Source organism: Pholcus phalangioides, unplaced genomic scaffold, assembly GCF_987345545.1.
Source record: "Pholcus phalangioides strain wild (caught in Gottingen) unplaced genomic scaffold, Ppha-v1.0 ptg000039l_1, whole genome shotgun sequence".
Classification (NCBI taxonomy): Eukaryota; Metazoa; Arthropoda; class Arachnida; order Araneae; family Pholcidae; genus Pholcus; species Pholcus phalangioides.
In genome coordinates, this window is record NW_028301625.1 from 3,741,128 (window position 1) to 3,765,333 (window position 24,206).

Sequence of the window (24,206 nt, forward strand, 5' to 3'; positions counted from 1 at the left end):
TGTCACTCAAGTGATCTGGGAATGTGCCACGATCCACTTGAGTCATGTGAAAATGTGCCGTGAATCGTCAAACACACACACACAAGGATACCCAGGCCACATCACTATAACAGTGATTCTTAAACGTTTACTACTGCGGCTCCTTTGACTCAGTCAACTTTTATCCGCGGCTCCCAAGAATACTTTAACAAAGAACTTCTTCAAGGCATTAAACAGGGACACATATCAGTATCAACAGTTTTAAATTCCGCAGAGGAATATGGACGAGGTACATGTGTGGTTTAGTAGTATGAATAGTTCACCGCGACGGCCCTGACATAGGTTGGTGAGCTACATTTTGAGAACCGCTACCATATCGCGATATCGACTCATTATCCTCACGAACTGGATAACTCTGGCAATTTTATTTATATGTACAAAAAAGCATTTATTACAAATATAATATAAACATAACAAGTATAAAATCATAATCTAAGTACTGCATGTAATCAATATAAAGAAGTTATAGAGATCATATACAGGGTGTCCTGTAAGTGCTAGTGCGTCCTTTATCTCATCAACCGTCCGTCGTAGAAGTATAGTTTTAATTTAAAAAAATGCTCGAATGACGTTCAAAAATTATCCTGTACCAGTTTTAAGAGTGGAGATACAGTGTGTTATACAAAATAAAATATCTTAATTTTTATACGGTCCCTCGTCCTTTAACTTCCGATTAGAAAGGTGTTTCCCCATCTCTTCTGAGGCCAACAAAAAAAATTCCAAGTTTCTAAGTGCACTATTCGCCAAGATATTCTTATTCAAAAATGGGAGAAAAGTTGGGAAAGGACTTCAGGCTGTTCTTTCATAACTCTTCTCCGATTTGTGAATTCAAATATCTCTGTGAATATTGCACTTAAAAACATTGAATTTTTTTCTGTTGGCATTAGGAGATACAATAAAAATTTATATTTTTTTATTATGTGAGTACAGGGTAATTTTTGAAAGCCTTTTGGGCATTTTTTAAATTGGAATCATACCTCTACGACGAGCGCATTATCACTTGCAGGACACCTTATATAATCATAAATCGCATATTAAAATCTATAAAATCATATTGAAATCATAAGCGTTCCACTATCTAAAACTATGATCGTAATTCTCATCCATTTTGGACATTCTTTCTAATCGTGCGAACAGTTGGTATATCTACAGAAAAATCAAATCTTGACCAGAATTCTTATTGACCAGTTCCCACTTTTCATCTATAAGAGAATAATCTATTAAAATTTCCTGAATTTCACCAGAAAATTTTTTATCAACAGTGGTTCGAGGGGTAAAAACTTGGAATAAATTTGTTGACGAATTTGTTATTTCCACAGAATGAGAGTTGGTTTCCATCAGACGGGTAGTCCTGGGTATTATTGCGCAAAACTCTCAGAGTGAATGAGCTATAAATTTGTCAAATTAATTAATAATTACTTAATAATTAATGATCAATCAATTAATTATTGATAATTATACAAGGTGTCCTGTAAGTGCTAGCACGGCCTTTATCTCATCAACTGTCCGTCGTAGAGGTATGGTTCTAGTTTAAAAAATGCTCAACAAGCATTAAAAAATTACCCTTTACCAGTTTTGACAGTGAAAATACAGTGTGTCACAAAATAAAAAAAATCGAAGTTTTTAAACTCTCTCCACTATGCTTCCGATTAAAAAGTTGTTGCCCTATCTCTTCTGATGCCAAAAAAATTAAAAATTGAAAGTTTCTAATTTCAATATAATTCGAATATTTCAATGAATATTGCACTTAAAAACATGGAAATATTTTGTTGGCCTCGGAAGAGATAGAGCAACAACTTTTTAACTTGGTTTTTGAGCACACGGGGGACTGTATAAAAAATTTATTTAAATTTTCATGTATACGATCACTGGAACAAATTTTGAGATTTTAAGTAATTGTGCACGTCCTCTTTAAAAACTTTTTGTAATTGAAAGTACGTTTCGAAAGTCAACGGTTACGGAGATATCACTGTGCAAACAATTTGGGACAGCCTGCATTGTCATACCGCGCACGAAAAAAAAATTTAGTAGGAACGTTGAGATGAGCAGGCCCACAACTAAGGGAGGACAGGGGGTCTGTTGCTCGGGCGTTGGACTAAGGAGGGAACTGAGTTTATTCTTTTTGTGTTGAAAATTACATGGTATGGGTGCCAAAATGAAGACTGTCCCCGGGCGACAGAGTAAATTTTCGATTTTGGTTGCGGCCCTGCTGATGAATACTCCATTTTTCAGCTTCCTTGTGAATATTTTGTCATCACAAAGTCATGGCCGATGTAACGATACTCTGTGAACCAAGAAAAAAAGTATAGTTGTAGAGTGTTCGGGACTTCAACCCGTGGCCCGACGATATTTTGGTGGCCCACCAAGACACTGATTACTGAAAAATGAAATCAACATTCCGCTATCTGAATCCACGATCGTAATTATCCATTTTGGACATTCTAATCATGCGAGCAGGTGGTATGTCTACAGAAAAATCAAATCTTGACCAGAATTCTTATTGAGCAGTTTTACTTTTCATTTATAAGAGAATAATTTATTAAATTTTTTCACCAGAAAATTTTTTATCAACAGTGATGGAGGGATAAAAACTTTCAACATCAGACGGGTAGTCCTGGGCATTTTTGAGCAAAACTCTGACTGAACGAGCTATAAATTTTTTAAATTGATTAACAATTACTCAATAATTAATGATCGTTTATTAATTAATATAACTGATAGTTATATATAACTTATTCATATTTTTTTTTTTTGCAAAATAATTTTAAATTTTACCATACCAACTCATTGTAGGAGGAAAGAAAACTGTCTTCAGGAAAGGGGGCTACCAACCCCTATGATTCACCTCTCTCATTGAATGTGGCCCGCGTAACTTCTCGGAAATATTGATGTGGCCCTCAGATGGGAAACGCTGTGGACCCCTATTGTAGAGGGATTATTGTTATATCGAGAGGCAGCATTATCATCACGTGCCACTAAATTTATGCAGTTGCTGACATCTCTTTTAAAAAGTGGTTTGGTAGTCTTTAGTACTATACTACCAAAAAATGCACTTATAAGTACTTGTTGGTAGTAAAAAAATTATAATAAATTTTTTTTTTTTTATTCCGTTGATTGGTCTGTCCCTTTGAAGTCGTTCACTGCATAACACTTTTGTGTACTACACAGAAAACAGCGATATCGAAAAATCCATTAACACTTTCGGTAATCAAGTGGTGCAAACTATCGATGTTATTGGACGCACTCAGAAGAACAAAAACAGGCGACGCGATTTTTAAAATATCTATATTTAGAAAATATCGTTATAGAGAAATTTACCGTAGTAAAGGGTATCGATGTAGAGAGTTAAAAAATTTAAAAAAAAAATTGAAAAAAAATAACGTTGTTGAGGAATTTATCGTTATAACGAGTACGCATCGTTGTAGCGAAGTTTCACGGTATATACAATATCATATATATAATATTCATCATCAACTTTTCAATCCGCTCAGGGTCCAGCTTAGACTTGAAGGGGCCCTGGGAAAAATAAGCATTAGGTAGAGTTGCCAAATGCTACGGATTGTCCGTATTTTCTACGGACGGCGGCAATGAACTACGGAGGACTCTCTCAATACTACGGAAATCGGTTTAAAAAATCGGATCTTTGAGTTTCTCTTGTGGTGTTTTACTTACTTTTAATTAATATTTTTATAAAATTGCATCGATCTTTATCGTAACGATGAATTCGTATTACGCAGGTGGGAGACTTCGATAGAAGACAAACTCGCAGCCGATCTGTTTTGTCTGCGCGAAAGGTAATCTGTAAAGCCACATCTAAACCCCGCCGCTCTACCAACACCTTCTATAGCAGAAAGCCTCCACGCGAATCTCGTGACGTCACTGAAGTTGTCCATTTCACCTATAGTCATTAGATATACTGCAAAAAAAAAGTAAAGATTTCGCCGGCCTGCCATGGCTACAGGTGAAATAACTTCTTCAGTGACGTCACGAGCTCGCGCGGAGGCCTTTTGTTATAGAAGGTGTTTGGCTCTACTCAATGCCTAAACGCGCAAAAATCTGTTTTCCGTCAAAACCGCCCCACGATGTGGGCTAAAAACAGAATGGTTCAGCTCGACGAGTCCGGACCCGGCTTCATTTGCATAGTGCATGGTCGAGCTCGCAAAACTTGTGTCGGAAAGAATGTTTAGTCGTAGGTGCCGTACGCCACTGTTTTACGTTTAAGTTTTGTTTTGTCATGCGTGGTTTTACTTTTTTGACGCGACAAGAATACATTTTAATTGGTCAATTGTTTTGGCGTAGTTTGACCTAATTGGTCCTTGCGCCAATAAATCGAAAATCCAATCCAATCCAATCCATTCGTAGGTACCGTAGGAACTTTGATGCAAAGAAAACGGGGTTGGGGGTCTAAGGTTGCTAGATGTCCGTATATAACGCCAAAGCCTCCTAGATACTACTTCTGGGAGGCTTTGATACGGCCCACAAGGGCGATGCGGGTTGGGATTGCATTGAATATTCATGAATTATTAAGGGACTCGGCAACCTCGTAACGTTGTTTCGGGAGGTGGGGGGCTCATGTGGCCTGAGCCCCATAGGTTTCAGTGCCACTGAGGTGCTGTATTTAATGAACTTTGAATTGAAATTAAAAAAAAAATTAAATTCTTGAGTGATTATTTTTTATTGTGCTATGATTATGTTGTCTTGGGGGTACCTCCCTCCCCATGGCAAAGCTGAACATTCATCACTGACGAGCTTTAAGCCAATGTTGGCCTGTCTGCATTAGGGGATCCACGGTTATGGTTAAAGACGCTTGGTTAATTCACAAATGAATATCATTTGAATTTGGGGCCCTCAAAATCATGTGAACTTGAGGAAAAGCCCCCATGAGAAAATCAGTCCTGGAATCAACTGTTGGATATAATAGATCTTCAATTTTTTTTAAATTTTCCTGTGTGTTGATGTATTCATCCTGTTAACTACTGTTTTCTGCATAGCTTCATGTATGCCTTAGTTTGGCTTCGTAAGCCGGATCTCATCGCTACTGAGCTTCAACCCGTGAAAAAACCGGTTCTGAAGTGTGGCTAACACAAAGCGGGCTAATTTAATGGTCGATTTGGCGAAGCCACGCCTGCAAAACCAATTTTATGCAGCTCAGAATCGCGTAGCGCGGCCAGTGTGGACCCGGCTTTATAGGTGATTGTTTGGGCTGCTTGCAGTCTTTATATTACTTTTTTTGCAGTCTCACCATAGAGAGCAACAGGCCTACAAATAGTACAAATATTCAACCATTACGCTTCACTTCTGAAATATAGATGGCAGCACTGAAAAATCAAACACAACACTAGATACGCACTCAGACTGTTAGGCACACACACTTACACTTCCGACACACCTCACTAGGTAGTAAATTGCCCATGGCGATAGACCTCAGTTGTGTTCGGTTTGAAAGAAAAGGGAAAAATCTTTACATTACTAACCCAACACTGACACAACACACTCGTTGAATACTTTTCATCACAGTATATACTATTGTCATTTTCAACCAATATCAGATGTCAGAATAATCCAATGTCCAATATCAGAATTCTCCAAACAGGGACCCATTAATCTCAAAGCTCATTAACAAGCCGTTCAAGATCTTCAGTTTGGATCAGACTTTGTTCCATGATTTATCCACGATTTGACGGAGAAACCGTCATACCGGAAAAATCAACCAAATAAATAGCCCTAAAATTATGAAAAAAATAAATTCAATTGAACTAAATTTAAAAAAAAAAAGTTTAAATATCAATAAAAGCCTCGTAGAAACTGCATAAAATGAGGAACATTAAATTTTACGATTCCTCGTAAAAATATGTACTTCATTTGGAGAGGGTAAAGAAAGAGGGACGTAATCCTTGAAAAAAAAAAATAAAAGGAGAGTGAAACTGTATTATAATACCGATGGTAAAGGAGGGTCATAGAGTTGTACCGAATTTTTATTTGCCGATACCGTAAGGTCGAGTCATTATTTTGAAAGCAAGAGAAAGAGAGAAAGAGCACAAAATAAAATCATCTAATAAAAATTGGGGAGGGCTTGAAATTTAGAAACGATTGAGTCCTAGACATTGATGTTTTGGAAGCTTTTCGATGTTGGCAGTGGACATTCATGAGTGAGTGAGAGAGAGTCCACATTGCTTAGAATAACGGTATGTATATATAAATTGCAAAAAAAAAAACAAAAACGAGGGATAGAGAGATTTCATAAACTCGCAACTCCACGAACCAAAAGGTGGAAAACAGTAATTACCCAATCGCCAGAAGCCAAAAAAGTCCATCCATGAACGAACATACACAAGAAAAAGAGACCTTTTTTTTTTTTTTTACGAAATCCACGAAGGTCAGGTTTCGATGGTGGTAAAGGAAATTGAATGATTTTTATGATACTGCTTGCTTTTTGGCGTTTTCATTTCCGTACGATTTCTTGTGTGTGTTCGAATCGGAATGTGAAAGAAATGGCCAACTTTTATTGCCCATTTACATTCCATATTCAGGAACTTAGTATCCTTCTGGATTCAATTTATTTTTGGAAATCCAATGGCAAATCTGGGGGGGGGGGGGGGAAACAACAAAGATAGATGTTTTGTGTTCCTTTTTTATTTACCCTATATAAAGTAATTTGAAGTTTCCGTCATGTGGAGATTCAGTTCTGTTTATTTTTTACATCAATGATTTACTTGTATTAATCCGAGATCAGAATGGAGTTTATTAAGAGGTAAAAGGTGTCGATTATACTGAAATTTTTGACAAAGTTTTTCTGAGTCGGAAACAAAAATAGTCATTTCTTATGTAATTCGGTGTGCTGAACACGAATTTGACCGTAAAAAGAAAGCTGGATTGGCTACGGTTTTTTCCAGAAATGGCACATTTAATACACTTATAAAATAACACAATACAAAGCATTGAAACACAACATGAGTATATAGAAAACAAAATAAATATACGGGAAAAAAAACAACTCTATATATAGAAACTTCACCAATATATAGAGGCACAACATTAATACGGTAAAATCTCTGTTTTGCGGTCACCGACGGGAAAAAATAATTTGTCTGTAAAAGAGGGATGACCGTTAATTAGGGGTTTGAGATACATACTTTCATTATACAAGGGGAAATTATTATTTGTCCGTAAAAGAGGGGTGGCCGCTTCTGAGGAATGTCCGTTAAGAGGAGTTTTATTGTATAAGCAGTGAAACCTCGCTACAACGATACTCCATACAGGGATATCTCTCTACAACGATATTTTTTCAAATGATATTTGGAATAGCATATAGTCTAATGTTAAACTCCTCTCGATACAACGATATCTTTTATTACGATAAATCCCTCTGTAACGACATTTTTTTAAGAGATTTCGAAACCGCTGCAACGATATTTTTTTATATTCGCTCGAAATTAACTTCTCAATATATTTTTAAATTCTTCACCAGTTTTTGTTATCTCGAGGGCGTCTGATAACATCGGTAATTCGCACTATCTACCACTATCTACTACTTTGAAAGTGTTAATGAAGTTTCCGTAGTGCTACTTTCTGTGTAGTACACAAAAATGTTGTACGGAAAACTACTTTATAGGGTGAAACACGACCCCAATTGAATTTTATTTATCTACTATATATAATCAATTACAATTTTTTTTGGCTATGGATAAATGCATTTTGTAGTGGCACTCAACGCCAATTAAAAAGTGATGCCAATAACAACTTGAATTTAGCGGCACCTGATGATGATACTACTTTTCGATACAACGATAACCTCTCTGCAACGATATTTTTTCTTGGTCCTCAGAGTATCGTTATATCGAGGTTTCGCAGTATATAGAAACGCATTATGTATTACAGTACGATAGTTCATTTATCGGCGTCTGACACGTGCTTCGGTTTTGCGTTGCGCTTATACCGGACATAAGGAACATCTCTTAGGCCGGGATTACACTATAAAATTTTGATAAAAGTTCGTTTATAAAACTTGAAAAATGCAACCAATGGGCGGATCAATTAAGTTCACTCGAATGTAACAGATGTGCTTATTGGTTACATTTTTCAAGTTTTATAAAAGAATTTTTATAAAACTTTTATAGTGTAATACTGGCTTTACAATTGCCCAGCAGTAGTCAGCCAGCATCGAAGTTGACCATTTTCCCTGGTAACGTTGTTTCAGGGTTCTTACCACTCTTTCACCATACAATAAGTACTCGTAAAGCATTTTCTAACTGTTAACAGGTCAAAAATCAAGATCCAATAAAGCTTTTTCATGGGGATATTCGTATTCAGCAGGTCAAAACCATTCAGAATTGTATATTTTTTATGTGGGAGGCAATTTTTTCATTGTTGTCCCGTGTTAGTATTTGGGGTGGGGTGGGGTGGGGGAGCAAATTGTTTGCCGTACTTTTAAGTATTGGCATACCAGAGGTGATTATAGTTTGTACTCGAAAAACCGGAACCCTTGACCTTTTCCTAAATTTTTCCGAGTTTCATCTTGGTCTTGAAGACAGTCAACAATAATAACAACAACAACTCTCGACTGTCCTCCTTCCACGCGTGACAGCAACACAAGACTGGTTCTTGGATCTAAGGAGCGTGTCCAGTCTCTTTTGTGAAACGGAAGAGCTGTTTGTGAGAGAGATCGGGTGAGTTACGAACCCAACAAAATAGTAGTGGTCTAACGATTTGAATCCTTTTACCTTCTCTCTCCTCCTCTTCCAATTTTTCTCTTATTTTCTTCTGCTACATGGAGTTTGAAGAACAACAACAGGAGAAAAAAAAAATGTGTATAAAAGTCACTAACGAAGCGTGTTGCGAGGACCAATCATCCGTTTGGAGGAACACGCGGGGAATGTTCTTTTCTGGACTTTACACATTCATGGTATGAGTTCTTACCCGTGTGAAATATATGACCATCTCTTAATAGGCTTATATTATATCTTGGGATCTTATGTGAAGATCCATTGTCACGCATGCTGCTGGGTTTCCCCCCCCCCCCATGATATGCAGCATCAATGGCCCGTAGTTAAGAGCATTTGATGATATAAGAATGTTTTACTCTTCGTGAGTCTAAATGCGAAAATTAAGACAAACTGTGAAATTTCTTTTAAAAATTATGAATATTGATATAATTCTGTCAAAAATATATTCATCTATTTATTTTTTTTTTTCAGTACACCAATCAGAAAAAATTGATACATGGCAACCTTAACGTGTGCTCCGTGAAGGTTGTGTAGACCTTTCTAACTGTCGTCACTGAGTTCAATCGTTCAATCCGCAAAAATCTCGATAATGGGTAGGAAAAAGATTCAAATCTCTCGGATTACTGATGAAAGAAATCGTCAGGTAAATATATTTTTTTTTAAAAAATAACGCTCCTGCATTAAATTCTTTTGAGCGCACCAAAAATGTGCTGCTCAAAAAGATTTTTTTTTTTTTTATTTCTTAATGACTCTCAATGTTTATCAGCAGATTGAATCCATTAAATGTCTTACATTTAGTGTTACAAATTGTTTAAAGGATATTCTTTGTTGATTCTTATCTTGTATTCTGGTTTGTTTTAATACAGGTAACATTTACCAAACGGAAATTTGGTTTAATGAAAAAAGCTTATGAACTGAGTGTTTTGTGTGATTGCGAAATCGCACTCATCATTTTCAACAGCACCAACAAACTCTTCCAATATGCAAGCACCGACATGGACAAAGTACTTCTGAAGTATACGGAATATAATGAACCGCACGAATCGCGCACAAACAGCGATATCGTTGAGGTGAGTAAATGCTATTGAGTTGGAAAAAACATAATCTTGAATGCTTTTTTTTTTTACGACAGAACCTGCTGGTTTGAACAAGAATAAATGAAAAGAGAGAAAAAAAAATTGGGTCGACATAAAATGAACCATAATTTATTGCCCAAAATACGATTTTTTCAATGATTTTCTTCAGATTCTAGCTAACATGAGAGATACTCTAATCCAAAAATCTCTTTCAGTCTGAATTTTTATCAAAAGCATTTCAGTTGTTTTGAACAAGTATTCGTTTAGAACATCAGTAATAATTCAGTCACAGATGGGAAAAATCGAGAAAAATCCACACGCTGAATATTAAGGTAAGCCCGTTTATATTTGCTCCGGATGCTGGACATCGTCCCCGAAAAGAGTGACATCTACGGTGATGCTTACTCTTTATTGGTATTTAGGCTACAGGAGAGAAAAAAAATTAATATTGAAAGTAAGTGTAATTTCACATATTATTGCAATCGGAATGTCCCCCATTGGCTTTAATATTTTATAATACGGCACGAACAAGATCGTGTGTATGGTAATTTTATTATTGTTGTTGTTGTTGTTTAGGTAAGTCTACCGACTGTGTGTTACATTACGTGATAAATTAAGTAATATTTCATTCTCTTATACAATATGATGCTCATTGTTTTATTCAATAGCTGTTTTTTATGATTAAGGTATCCGACTACGTTCAAAACGTCATTTTGGAAGAAAATATAGATTTCCCTCGCCCCTTTTTCATGAAAGCCCCATTTCTTGTGATTCCAAAACAGGCCTTTATATGACGAATAGAACCGAGGTTAAGCCCACTTTAGTGTTGCATTTTTACATCAAGTAATCTGTGAAAACTCGAAACGTGTCTTACGAAGAATGCTATTTTTGACATTTTCTGAGTTTGAAAAAAACAGGATTTCTTTAAAAATCTATTAATTGTATCATTACAAAATTTTAATATGATATTCTACCATATATTGTTTAAATTATTGCCATTACTGTTTGATATTATTGCCATTATTGTTTAATATTATTGCCATTATTGTTTAATATTATTGTCATTATTGTTTAAAATTATTGCCGTTATTGTTTAAAATTATTGACGTTATTGCTCTAATTACAGTGATATACACGATATGTAAAATAAAATTTCAAAAAATTCACAACAGGTTCGGGTGTAACTTAATACAATCTTTCAAAATTTGGTTCATAACTTGCATCATGACTAGCTGAATGTACTGTAATAACAAAACATTTCATTCATAGAATTTTTTGGCACAATCGCGTTTCGAACATTACATGAATTTTGCAAAAACATTTCAGAGAAAACGCCATGAGTAGTCCAAAATTTATTATTGTTTTCACCATTTTGAGATGCTTTCTATCAAAAAATGCTATTAAAATTCACTCCAGTACCATTTTATATAAAAGTGTTAAGAAAGCAAGCTGGATACTAGGTAAGGGGTCTTCAACCTTCAGACATAGAGGGCCAAAAAACAATTTCTATAAAGACCGAGAGCCAACAAGTCATACGGTGGCGTCTTAACGGATAGGCCGAATGGGGCCCAGGGATCTCAGTCAAACGGAGGACCCCCTATGTTATTGGAGAATTTTGTTTATTCTGATATTTTTGTGCAGTAAATATGAATTTTCATCAACTCTGAAATTATTTTTCAATAAATATGAATATTCATTAATTCCGAAAGTACTTCTTTCAAATTCTGAATATATTTTTCATTTTTTGTGAAGAAAAAATTTCATTTATTCTCAAAATATTTTTTTCAATAATTATGAAAATATTTTTTATCAACTATTTGAATTTTCATGAATTGCGAAATACTTTGTACTTCAATTCTGGAATTATTGCTCAATAGTTCTAAAATTATTGCTCATTAGTTCTGAAATTATTTCTCATTAATTCTAAAATTATTTTTCTCATTAATTCTAAAATTATTTTTCTCATTAATTCTAAAATTATTTTTCTCATTAATTCTAAAATTATTTTTCTCATTAATTCTAAAATTATTTCTCTCGTTAATTCTGAAATGTTTTCTCAAAGTAATTTTGATATTACTTCTTACACCAACTCCAAAATACATTTCTTCACTGAGCTTTTCTTTCCGAAATTTTTATAAATTATGTAACTATTTGACATTTTTCATCGGTTGCCACTGCAAAAAGCTTCGAAGGCTGTCGTCGCCCGCGGGCCATGCGTTGAAGACCCCTGCCTACATTTTCTTTAGCTTTTTTTGCAGAAGTTTTTTATTTTGTTTTTCTTCTTATAATCACGTAATTGGAAGAGTTTTTTTTTTCTTTCCAGATTCGTAAAATCGCATTTTACTCTGGTGACGATACGTCCCTGTACATTCCCATATTTTCACGTAATTTTGGCCATCCCGACTTTTTGTACAAATGCCCAATTTTTCTCTACTTTTTTCAGTACTGGACAACAGTTGCTCGCGTGAATTTTGATTCCTTATTGAAGTCAAGGATTGAACTTGTTTTTCATTCATGAATTGTATTACGATAATTACACTAAAAATAAGACCGTATTCTTCCACATTAGCCGGAATGCCGGGAAATTCGAATCACAGATTCTGGAAAATTCCTAAATATCTTTATTACGAAATCCATTGACTGAATGCATGCTGTGATCCTTTTTCATCTTCGCTTTTTCCGGCATACCGGGAACGGACCGGACCCCAACATTAAAAAATCTGGTGTCCCTCGAGTTTTGCGGTATGCCGGCTAATACGGGTACAATCGATCCTACTTGGAACGTTATCCGCTTGGTACTACCTATTTCTTATTTTCGTGGTCTCCAAAGAATTCTAATTAAAATTTTCCGTATTAGAACGTTTTCCCGCCTACAATTTTTTTTAGCAATGGTTTATCGAAAAACGTTATAAGTGGGATCCACTGTATGTATTCATCTCATATTTTCATGTTGAACGTTTTATTTCATGGAATTCATTTTAATCCACTGCTCATTTTCCAGCATTGGTGGTTTTTCAGTTGTTCTAGCAATATTTTGGAACTTTGCTTGTGCCTTTGTCATCATTTTTGACGATGTTCCGTATTTTTCCCGGGAAAATATGGTCAGTACATATTTTACCGCATTATTGCGTTTTTCTTATTTTAGTTTCGTTATTCGCAGTTACATCGGTAGTTTTAATAATAGACATCAGATGGCAGCACAACTAGAACGCTGCCGGGTCCGTTTAATATGTAATGTGTTTCCCGTGGAAACTCGTTAGCGCGTCTTGAGTTCAGCGCACCGTAAATAACACATCAGTCAACCATTGCAGCTTGCGTTGTTATTATTATTACCATCACACATAATCGAGATTGAAATTACATTTTGATTATTTTATTATTTTGAAAATGTGGAACTTTGAGACTTGTTGTTACAGTAGGTTCCAAGCAGCTGCTATTCCATTCCCTGTGGTAAGTGATTACACGTTACATCAAACGTTACATTTAAATAGAAACTAATTTTTTTTTAACTTTTGCATATGCAAAAAAAAGAACACATATGCAATAAATATGCATAAAAATATCAAAATATACTCATTTGTTTTTTCGCAGTGAAGGGTAAGCCATTATCTCTCATTGCAATGAAACCGTGGCAGTCTTCAAAATAGCATCATCCCGCCACTTCATTTCTAAGCATGAAATAAAAATCTCATATGAATCGATGTCCGGCCCGCCAGTGCCGTCTTAACGCATGGGCCCACCCGGGCACCTCAAGAGAAGAGAGCCTCACAAAAATGAGATCCGGTTGAAATTTTCTATAATTTACCAGATGGCCTCAGAAAAACCACTTGGGCCCCGCCGGTCATTTTCAGAAAATGGTTGAAAACATTGAAAAACGATTAATTTTTTGAAATAAATGAAAAATAATTCCTGAGGAAATTAAAGATAATTTTTGAATTAATGAAAGATATAATTCTAGAATAAATGAAAAACAATTCCAGAACAAACTGATGTGTGTGTGTGTAATTCAGAATTAATGAAAGATGTTTAATGATTCCAGAACAAGTTAATGAAAATTCAGAATTATTGAAAGAAATAATTCCGGAATTGGTGAAAAAATAATTTCAGAATTGATAAAAGATATAAATCAAGAATTGATAATAGAAATCATTCCAGAATTTTTGCAACAAAATAATTTCAGGATTAGTGGAAAAAAACATAATGAGAGATAATTCATAATTTATGATAGAAATAATTTTAATATTGATATTCTAAAATAATTTCAGACAGAAATTATTTCCAAAATCAATGTATGAATAATTGCATAATTATTGAAAGAAATGACTTCTTGATAATATATTGAGAATGAAAATGATTTCCGAGTTAACCAAAATAAAATAATTAAAGAATCATTTAAAGTGATTTCAGATTAAAATTAATTTCAGAATAGTTAATTTAATCAGTAATTAATCAAAAACTTTTCAGAATTAGTGAAAAAAATTATTTCAGAACTAACCAAAATTGATAATTAATAAAAATTAATTGTAGAATAAATAAAAGTCTTCAATTATTTTTGTCCTGGCTTACCTCTGGGACCCTTTGGTTGTCTCCTATTACTAAGATGTCACTAAATTATACGAGTTCAGGCATTGAAGGACAGGACACAACCCGCTTCCCGTCTCAAGGATATATTGAAGTGTTGGAGGGGAACTAAGTGATAGAATAATATATTTGGCCATCTTTTCCCATTTTTTCAGTCATTTTCTCATGATTTGAGGGGAGTCCCCCGCCCCGCGTCTTGCTACGGCCTTGTATGAATTGGTAGCCCGCAGGCTTCGTGGAGAGTTTCAATTTGGCCCACAGCACCTGAAATATTGAAGACCCTTGATGTAAATCATACATACTCAACCCATGGTTCACTGCCCAAATGTTACCCTCAGAATCATCTGATGTGGCCCGCAACCTCAAATATAATTTTCTATAAAAATTAACTAAGCATCACATTTCCAGATCACTCAAGTGTCCCATTACTACATCATATTACCAGATCACAAGTATCCTGTGACGTATTTACAGGTCACTTAAGCTACCCGCAGCACATGTATAAGTCACTTAAGCGACTCACAGCACATTTGCAAATCACTTGCATGACACGTGATACATTTACAGATTACTCAAAAATTGTCAATGACTAAGGCAAATACCAGGAAATACTAAAAAGAAAATTCCTTATGCATTTTGACACAGTATGGGTGTTGTCTTCAGAGAATAAGAATATCATGCTGACCGAGTTTCCCACTTGGATTGAGTACCAAATCTTCAATCTTGGTTTCTCATCAAAACGAAAAAATACATGTCTGTTCAAGTCAAACGTCATGGCAAGAATGAAGCAAAGCACCTGCGTGTAAGTCTTTTGCAACAACCTCTGATTGGCCGATTGCAAAATGGAGCTATCCGATTGGTCTATTCGAATTTTCTGTAAATTCCCACTCGTAATGAATTTAAGCCACAGAGCTGCGATCGGTGGTGTTGATTTATTGTCGCTCACTAATTTATTTTCGAAGGCCCGGATGTATGTGCCTTTGTAGAAGTCTAAATCGGCGGTGGATTTTTTTTCACTTTGTGAAAAACTCTCTTCCAGAAATTTGAATCGATGGCCCTCTTGCCAGCAGTGAGCGGCGATGGTCAATTTTTCACATTTTTGATTTTTAACACAGCGAGCATGTTCATTTAATCTAGTTTTTATGGGTCTCCTTGTTTGTCCTATGTAGCCAAGCGGGCAATCACCACAGGGAATATAATAAATGCCCCATTATTTATTCTGTGGTATAGCATCTTTAGGGGGTTTGAAACAACAGTTTTTAGTAGGCACATCTATGGCTGTTAGGCTAAACTTTTGAGAATCGGTTTGATCTTAAATGAGACTATTGGATCGTATGGTATAATTACACTTTCATTGAGTGGCTTCTCCATAATATTTTCCAAAAGTGGTTTCTCTTGCTGGTTTAATGAATTTTCTGTTCGTCAACGATTTTGGTATTGAACACCCCTGTCTTTAGCAATTTCTCTGATGGTTTCAAGTTTACTGTCTAATGCAGTGCTTCCCAAAGTAGGCAATATTGCTCCCCTGGGGAGCGATGGAATGGTCCAGGGGGACAGTAGAAACTTTGGGTTTTGTATAAGATCCTATGGGTTGGCTTGAGTTGGGACGATGAGAAGAGACATTTTTTGAAATAAGGGGGTGATGGAACAAAAAGTTTGGGAAACTATGGTCTAATGTGTTTCGATCTGAGCAGATGTTAATGTTCTCGTGGCATAAGTGCAAAATGCCAAGAGTTTCTGTTGCATGGGATGGCAAGATCTAAAATGAGGTGGTAGTGAGACTGAGAAAGGCTTACGATAGACAGAGGTTTGTGGAAATATGATTTTTGTTTAGTTACTAGTACGTCCAAGAAAGGTAGTTCATTATTTGTTTCAAATTCAGCTATGAATTGAACATGAGGGTCTGTACTATCATAATGAGTAGCAATTGCTCTAAGTCATCTTTGGAACCGTCCCAAAGCACAAAAGTATCATCCACATATCTCCTATAAAATGAAAAAGAGCATGACCACCATTTCGCAAGCAGCCAATCAGGTTGATGCAAAAGACTTACACGCAGGTGCTTCGCTTCATTCTTACCATGACGTTTGACTTGAACAGATGTATATTTTTCCGTTCCGCTGAGCAACCGAGATTGAAGATTTGGTACTCAATCTAAGTGGGAAACTCGATCAGCATGATATACTTATCCTCTTAAGACGACACCCATAGCATGTCGAAATGCATAAGGAATTTTTTTTTAGTATTTCCTGGTATTTGCCTTATTCGTTGACAATTTTTGAGTATTATTAGGCAAAGTCATCTACTCTTCCATATTTACAGATTACTTAAAGTGACCTGCAGTACATTTACAGATTGCTTGAGTAACCTGCAGCACTGTCCCAAATCACTTAATTAAGTGGCGCACAACATGTTTTCAAATCGATGAAATAGTCGGCAACACAGTTTGTATGTGCCTGCACACACTTGTATTCAAATCAATAAAGTGACCCGCTTTCTCAGAAATGTTGAACACCCTTGATGTATAGTTAACACAGTAATATCTTAAAGTTATCCAATAGTTGGGACCCGCAACAGCTGTGTAAATCGGGTACAGAGAGTTCCCGTAGAAACACAAATATTAATTAACTGGGACCGAATTTTAAGAACACCTGTGTTTTTCTTTTTTACTATGACTATAATGCTATGGCACTGTTTATGGGGCTTCATAAATTCAACTTGCATTTTGGCCGATCCAGTATAAAAACTATATTGAAATCCATATTTGCATGTTAAAATCTGTGCAAATGAAAGTCATGTTAAACATTATGAATGGTTAGATAAAAACCTTGACCCATCAAAAGAAATGAGCTTCTCATGTTTAGAGGCAAGAAAAAAAATTCCAACCATGAGTGCAAGTTAATTGAAAGTTGCAGACCTGGTGCATTGTCATCAAAGACCAAATAATAAAAAAAATATTTTTAAACTGGCGTTGTGGGCTTCCAATAAAAAATTGTGACCTCTGTGAAAGCCGCTGTGGTGGTCGAGTGGTTATAGTGACGGACTCGCGATGCGAGGATCCGTGTTCGAACCCCAAAGTGGTGGTCGGCTGAAGTTGGTTTCCTGTGGTTCCCAACTTCAAGGTGCGAATGCGAGCCGATCTCCCCGTTAAAAAGTCTCGCCACAGCGAGCAACAGGCCTACAACGTTACAAATATTCAATCATTACACTTCACTCACAATTTGAAGTATAGATGGCAGCACTCAAATATCATACACAACACTAGCTACACACTCAGACTTTTAGGTGCACTCACTTTGTTCCAGACCCTGCCACGAAGCTGGGCTGGAAGAGATCTTGGCAACGGGATAAGTCCGGTGGCAGAGACCCTGGCGTTCATTCATTCATTGACCTCTGTGAAAATAGCAGCTATCAAATAAGCCTTGGGATTCCTTTTCTAAATCCTGCAAAGTTTTCATCTGTAGCCTCTCAAAAATTAGTGTACTTTCATTACATATAATGTTCTGATTCAATAAAACAATTCTTTACTTGATTATCATTACTATCTCAGCAATAATCCTGTGGTTATGCTTGAATTTTAGAAATTTTCATTTTTCACAGAAAATCGTGTAACTGAAATCATGCAACTCGGAGGTAGAGTTAGTTGAGGTATTACTGTATAGCTTCATCTTGAGTTTTCCTAGAGTACCGTATGTTTTAGTTTCATACTACATTCATTTTTTAATTACTGTATTTGCTCGCATATAGGACAAAGTATGATTTTAGAGATGAAAATAATGAAAACTAGATTTATTAATCCAACTCCTCTCTTATTTCATTTATTCACAGATAATAACAAGATTTTTAGGGTGAAATGACATAAATGTGGGTGATGTAAGTTTGGGCATTATTGTACAGGGAATTTCTGAATAAATTTTGGAGGGCTCTCAGAATGGTGTTACAAAATACTGGATGCTCGAGCACCCACTATGGTCCAGGCTGTGATGCCACTGTTGGGATCCCTGTGTCTGGCAGGGCCGGGGGGGCATGATGAGAATGATGTCAATTCATATATGCACATATACATTGGATCAGTCGGCTCCATCTTTGACAATGGGGGCAGTTCCCTCATATCTCTGCCCATGAACTTTGTCCTATACACAAGTAAATATGGTATTTTTAGTTCATACTACATCAGTACTATTGGATAAATTGTAAGCTTATTCAGGTTCAGGAGGGCAAAGGGGACAAATGCCCTATGTGGCAACATTTAGAGGACAGCAAATTTTAGATGGCAACAGAAACATTGTAAAATCATTGAATTTTACAGTGGTGGTGGCAGCAAAACTGTTTGCCCCTCCCAAGGAGAAGTTGGAGAGCCAACTTCTGTAAGCCCAAAAATCAATTTCACAACTGGAGTCCTGTTCATTTGCTAATTATTGGAACAAAATTATCTAGAAGATTATTATAATGCAGATAAAGAAGGAATTTTCAACTATTTATTTCTTGACAGAGCAAAAACGTGAAATTTATTTTTAACAAGAAGTCTGTAATTGACAATTTTTTCCCATAATTGTGAGCCCCCTCCCCCTTCCCAAATCTTGTGGGTCCCCCATCCAAAAAGTTGATCCTGCATGACGCCTCTGAACATAGTCTAGAATTCTCACTTTCAAGAGGTGCTGTTGAGAGGGCATCCGCAGCTAAAGGCTGTTTACCTGGAGCGTATTAGATTGAGAATGTAATGATTTTAGAGATGAAAATGATTATTGAACATTATTGAACAATGAAACATTATTGAACATATCTGGGATGCCTTGCAACGTGCTGTTCAGAAGAGATCTCCACCCCCTTTTACTCCTACGGATTTATGGACAGCCCTGCAGGATTCATGGTGTCAATCACTGTGGTATCTCATCATTTCAAGCCTGAAGCGTAAACAAGGCGTTAATTCATTCAGTTGCTTGGTTGAAAATACAGGTACAGGGGGTTTCTGGTCTGTCTTAAGATGCACTTCAAATCCCATAATAAAGTCTTCAAATTTCTCACAAGCCCAAGTGAATACTAATGCTTCTTTTTCGATTTGAGCATATATAGCTGCAGTGGACATAGTTCTTGGCACGTAGGCCACAGGGTATACTGTACCGCCTTTGTTCTTGAAGCAACATACTTCCCAAGCCATAAGATGAGATACATCCGCAGAGATGATAACAGGTAATTTAACTTAGGATCAAACTGTGCTATGACTGGTGCCGCCATAAGCAAGCATTTGATTTCCTTGAAGCATCTAGCTTTCTCAGAGTCCCACCCGAACTCATTTGCTGTTTTCAGATCACATGAATTGGAGCTACAATTTCACTCAAACTTGGTATAAACTTTGTCAAATATTTCACCATTCCAATGAAACGTTGCATTTCACATAGATCTTTTGGTGGTTGAAGATTCTCTATGACTTCTACTCTTATCGGGTCAGGCCAGATTCCTTTGTAGTCCATCAGATGACCCAAGAACCTCACTTCAGTGACGCTGAAGACACACTTGTCCTTGTTGAGGGTGACGTTTGTAACGGAATTATCAAAGAACTTTTCTGAAACGTCTGCTGTGTTCTTCCTGAAAAATTCTCCAAACCAAAGTGTTGTCTGTCAGGTTCATAATGGCTGGAATATCCTGTAAAAGGTCTGCAATATCTTATTGAAAAACTTCTTGAGCTGAAGAAATTCAACAGAAGTCTCAAGAAGTGGAACCATCCGTAAGGTGTGATGAATGTCATCAACCTTTGAGACTTCTCTGCTAATTTCTTCTGCCAAAATCCTCTTTCCAGCTTAGAAAAGATCCTGGCTTCTGGGATATCTGCCCCAATAGCTGATCAACTGAAAGTATCAGGAAATTTTCATGTTCAACCATGCTTTTCAACTTGGTCATATCGACGCAAAGTCTGATGTCTTCATTTGGTTTTGCTGCTAACACAAGTGGGGCACCCTTTGATCACATAGACTTTTGCTGACATAGTGGCCAACTTGCAAGTGAACTGGCACTCAAACATTCCCTTGACTGCACCTGAGTTCGAAAGATTCTGGTCAGCTGGTTTGAGTTCTAAATTGGTTTTTCTTCTGTCTGTAAGACTGACTGGGATGACTACTAAACCACACATGCACCTCATCCACATTCCTCTAAGGAACTTGTAATGAATTGGTACATGTTGAAATGTTTGTGTTGTGAACCTAACATAAACTTTGTTTCGGTATAATGCTTGTGATGTGTAGTGCTGCCACCTGCCATCAATTTTTCTAACTATGAGTGAAGTGTAATGATTGGAAATTTTACCGTTGTAGGCCTGTTGCTCTCTGTAGCAAAACTTTTTAACAGGGAGATCAGCTCGCATTTGTGCCTCAAAGTTGGGAACCACAGAAAACCAACTTCAGCTGACCACCACTGTGGCGACGGTGGGGTTTAAGCCCGGGTCCCCGCGATGCGAGTCCATCACTATGACCACTGGCTCCGTCAGACCAGACACGACCCAGGCTCTGTTCCTCCCGGGATATAAGCCTTTTACCCGTGTGGGTTATGACCACTGACTGGGATGACTACTACTACACCACACATGTACCTTGTCCATATTCTTCTGCGGAACCTCTAACGAATTGGTACATGTGGGAATGTGTGTACGTGTAGTGAAACCTGACGTGAAGTTTGTTTCTGTGTAATGCTTGTTATGTGTAGTGCTGCCATCTGCCACCAGTTTTTCTAACTATGAGTGAAGTGTAATGATTGAATAATTAATCGTTGTAGGACTGTTGCTCTCTGTGGCGAGACTTTTCAATGGGGAGATTGGCTCGCATTTGCACCTCGAAGTTGGGAACCACAGGAAACAAACTTCAGCCGACCACCACTATGGCGACGGTGGGCTTCGAACCCGGATCGTCGCGATGCGAGTCCGTCATTATAGTCATTTAGTATCATCCGGCGCGGATGATACTAAAAGTAGCCAAGGACTGGCCTTGGCCTTGACTTCTTCATCCTGACATGATGCACTGTCAAAACATTCACAGCTACCCTCAACTTGCAATCTCTAGCAAAAATTGTGATTAGTGATTTTTCTTACCACACCTATGGCACATGGAGTCCTTTGCTGGGCAGGAATTCTTATCATGAGATTTTGCCCTTCCACATTTAAAGTAAGAAGAAAAAGCTTTTTTTCTGCTGTGGATCTGGCTCTGGATTCCTTCATCGTTTGCACTTGTTTTTTAGACTCTTAGCAATGGCTTTCCTGTTGATTCCTGTGACCCTAAGGCTGGGTTTCTGGCTAGCTCTCATCTGGTTCAATACAAGGTTATATATCACCTGCTGCTGCTTCTTGACCATTTCATATTGTCTGGCCATGATCGTAGCCTTCTTCAGCATTAGACCTTGCTCCAGCTGAAGCTTTTTGAACAATGTTCGGTCCCTGACACCCCACGACAATGCGGTTGTGGATCATTTTGTCTTGGTGAACTTTATACTCACTTGGTGAACTTTATAGCTCATGGAGAGCAGAGATGAATTCCTCCACTGTTTCTCCAGAGTGTTGAAAATTTTTGTTGAACTTGGTGCTCTTGTATATGATGTTTTTCTTGAGCATGAAATGTCTGTTGAATGCCACTATTACACGAGAAAATGTTCCGTTTGTTCACCCAACAGGTAGAGAAGCATGTTGATCTGGTCTTTTCACCTTTCTTTGCTAGCCTTGATGCATCGCGAAATCTTTCGAATTTTGTCCTCCATTTTGACCATTTGGGCAGTATTAAAAACAAAAGTTATTCTGGACATGGCACTTGGAATGTCAGTGACATGTTCTTAGCCCCTAACAATAAAGTGTTTGTTCAGTGTAACTTTGTACAGTGATACCTCAGTTTTCGTTGATAATCCATTCAAAAAACAAATGACAAAATCCAAAACAGACGAAAACCGAGGTAATTATTTCCATATGAATCACTATAAATCCAATTAATTTGTTCTAGAAACTCCAAAATGATACCAAAAACACAACTTATAGAGAATAAATATAGTGTTTAATATGAAAAACAATAAGAAATTAATATAAAATGAATATAAGAGACTAATGTAAAGAATAAATGAACATTTAATATGGGATTTACATTTTTATACCTTTCTGAAGACTCTTCTTAGCATATGGAAAACGGCAAGGAGGGAAAGAGAGAGATGCAGATAGTATTGTTTGGAAGGGGGAATCCCCCTCCTTAAGGACCTTTAGTATCAAGGCACTATCTGGGGTTACTTGTCTTCTTAGTCTTTTGGCACTAGGACCAGCTTCAGAGTCAGTGAACCCATGTCATATAAGAAAGCTGTCCAAAGGGGGGGGGGTGGTCTGTTTCTGCCGTCTCTAAGATTTGCCTAAAATGAGGCAAGACATTATCATTAAACAAGTTGCAGCCTTCTTCAAAGTGCTGCTGGGTCTGGAAACTTTCTTTAGTCCCATGGAATTGTTTGGCTAGAAGCTAGAGGTGATGCTCAGACAACGAGAAGCAACGCCACACTGAACAGGAGAACAAAAATTAGCAATCAGGTCAGGTGAACACATAGGCGAAATCTAAGGCAGCCGACGAAAACAAGACAAATTTTAACGAAAAAAATAAAAAAAACCAAAACCGACAATAACTGAAGTCAACGAAAACAGAGGTATTACTGTATATCGGCATTTTCCTGGTTCCCGCACAGCTGCCGCCATGCTCCTCTTGAGCCCTAGACATATCACATTTGACATATATACTACAGCCAATGAGAATAAATCATAATCACTTTATTGACACAGATGCCTAAACCAGAACGTACAATCTGGTCTCTCGTTCAACAGTCAACGACAACCTTTTTCTCCTCCTTGGCCTTACAGCCTGATCTGATTATTATGCATTCATCTCACTTTTTTCCAGCACAATGGCAGCTCTGGATTTATTTGATGATGCTTGTATGCTTCTAATTTACCTGAGAGATTTGGAAGAGGGTTATTTATATTAAAGAGGGTTAGTTTCACTGTTGACTGATCTTTGTCTTCTATGAAACTTGGTGCCATATCTTGCTTGAGTACAACATCTGATCTACTACTGTGGCAAGATTTCTCGGTTCAGGTGACTTTTTGCAAGGAGAGGATGCAACCTTCTTGGAGGACAGTTAATTACTAGGGGGTTAGCTGGAAATGCGTAGGAATTAATATTGTTGGTGTAAGGTGATTTGTGTTGGTGTTAGTACGACATGGCAGGGTTAGGTGAAGCATTGGGGCTTCTAATTTACACGAGAGATTTGGATTCAAAGGGTTAGTTTTGCTATTGTCTTTATCTTTGTCTTCTGTAAAACTGTTATCCATATCTTAATCAAGTATATAGTCCTTCTTCCTCACTATTTAAATTTTCTTTGTGTTTGTATCTGTCTGCCAGAGGTAAAGGGCACCATCCATTTTTTTTTTCAATACTGGAATAACGCTATTAATTTGCTGTACTTTCATTACACTATGCAGAGGCATAAGACATCAAGTCCTATTTCAATAAATACAGAGATATTCACTTGATAAAACATGCAAGCAGTGTAGAAAGACAAATAAATCTTTAAACTCTTATAGAATTTCCCTTTGTGACAAGGTGCCTTTCACCACCGGCATACAGATATATCTCTGTTTGCTTTGAGGTTCAGACAGGGGTAGTAATCAAGAACTGGACATGGCCCAGGTTCTCTCCCGCAAGGGATATAAGCCATTTACTTTGTTGAACGGGGATAGTAATGTGATTCAGAAGAGAACCATATCTTGAAACCAAGTGTCAGG

General features: G+C 36.9%; 1 protein-coding gene across 5 annotated transcripts in view; it reads left to right on the forward strand.

Moving 5' to 3' along the window:
* The window catches only part of LOC149065464 (myocyte-specific enhancer factor 2-like), a 210,656-nt gene that overhangs the window by 160,272 nt on the left and 26,178 nt on the right, over positions 1-24,206 (forward strand). For 4 of the 5 annotated variants that reach the window (XM_089253485.1, XM_089253486.1, XM_089253484.1 and 1 more), the window contains 2 exons: positions 9,234-9,405; positions 9,629-9,832. In XM_089253485.1, the coding sequence (XP_089109611.1) occupies positions 9,352-9,405; positions 9,629-9,832 (258 nt within the window). In that variant the 5' untranslated portion in view covers positions 9,234-9,351. Of the gene's footprint in view, positions 1-9,233; positions 9,406-9,628; positions 9,833-13,071; positions 13,289-24,206 lie in introns of those variants that run through there. The other variant, XM_089253488.1, reaches the window with a different exon arrangement.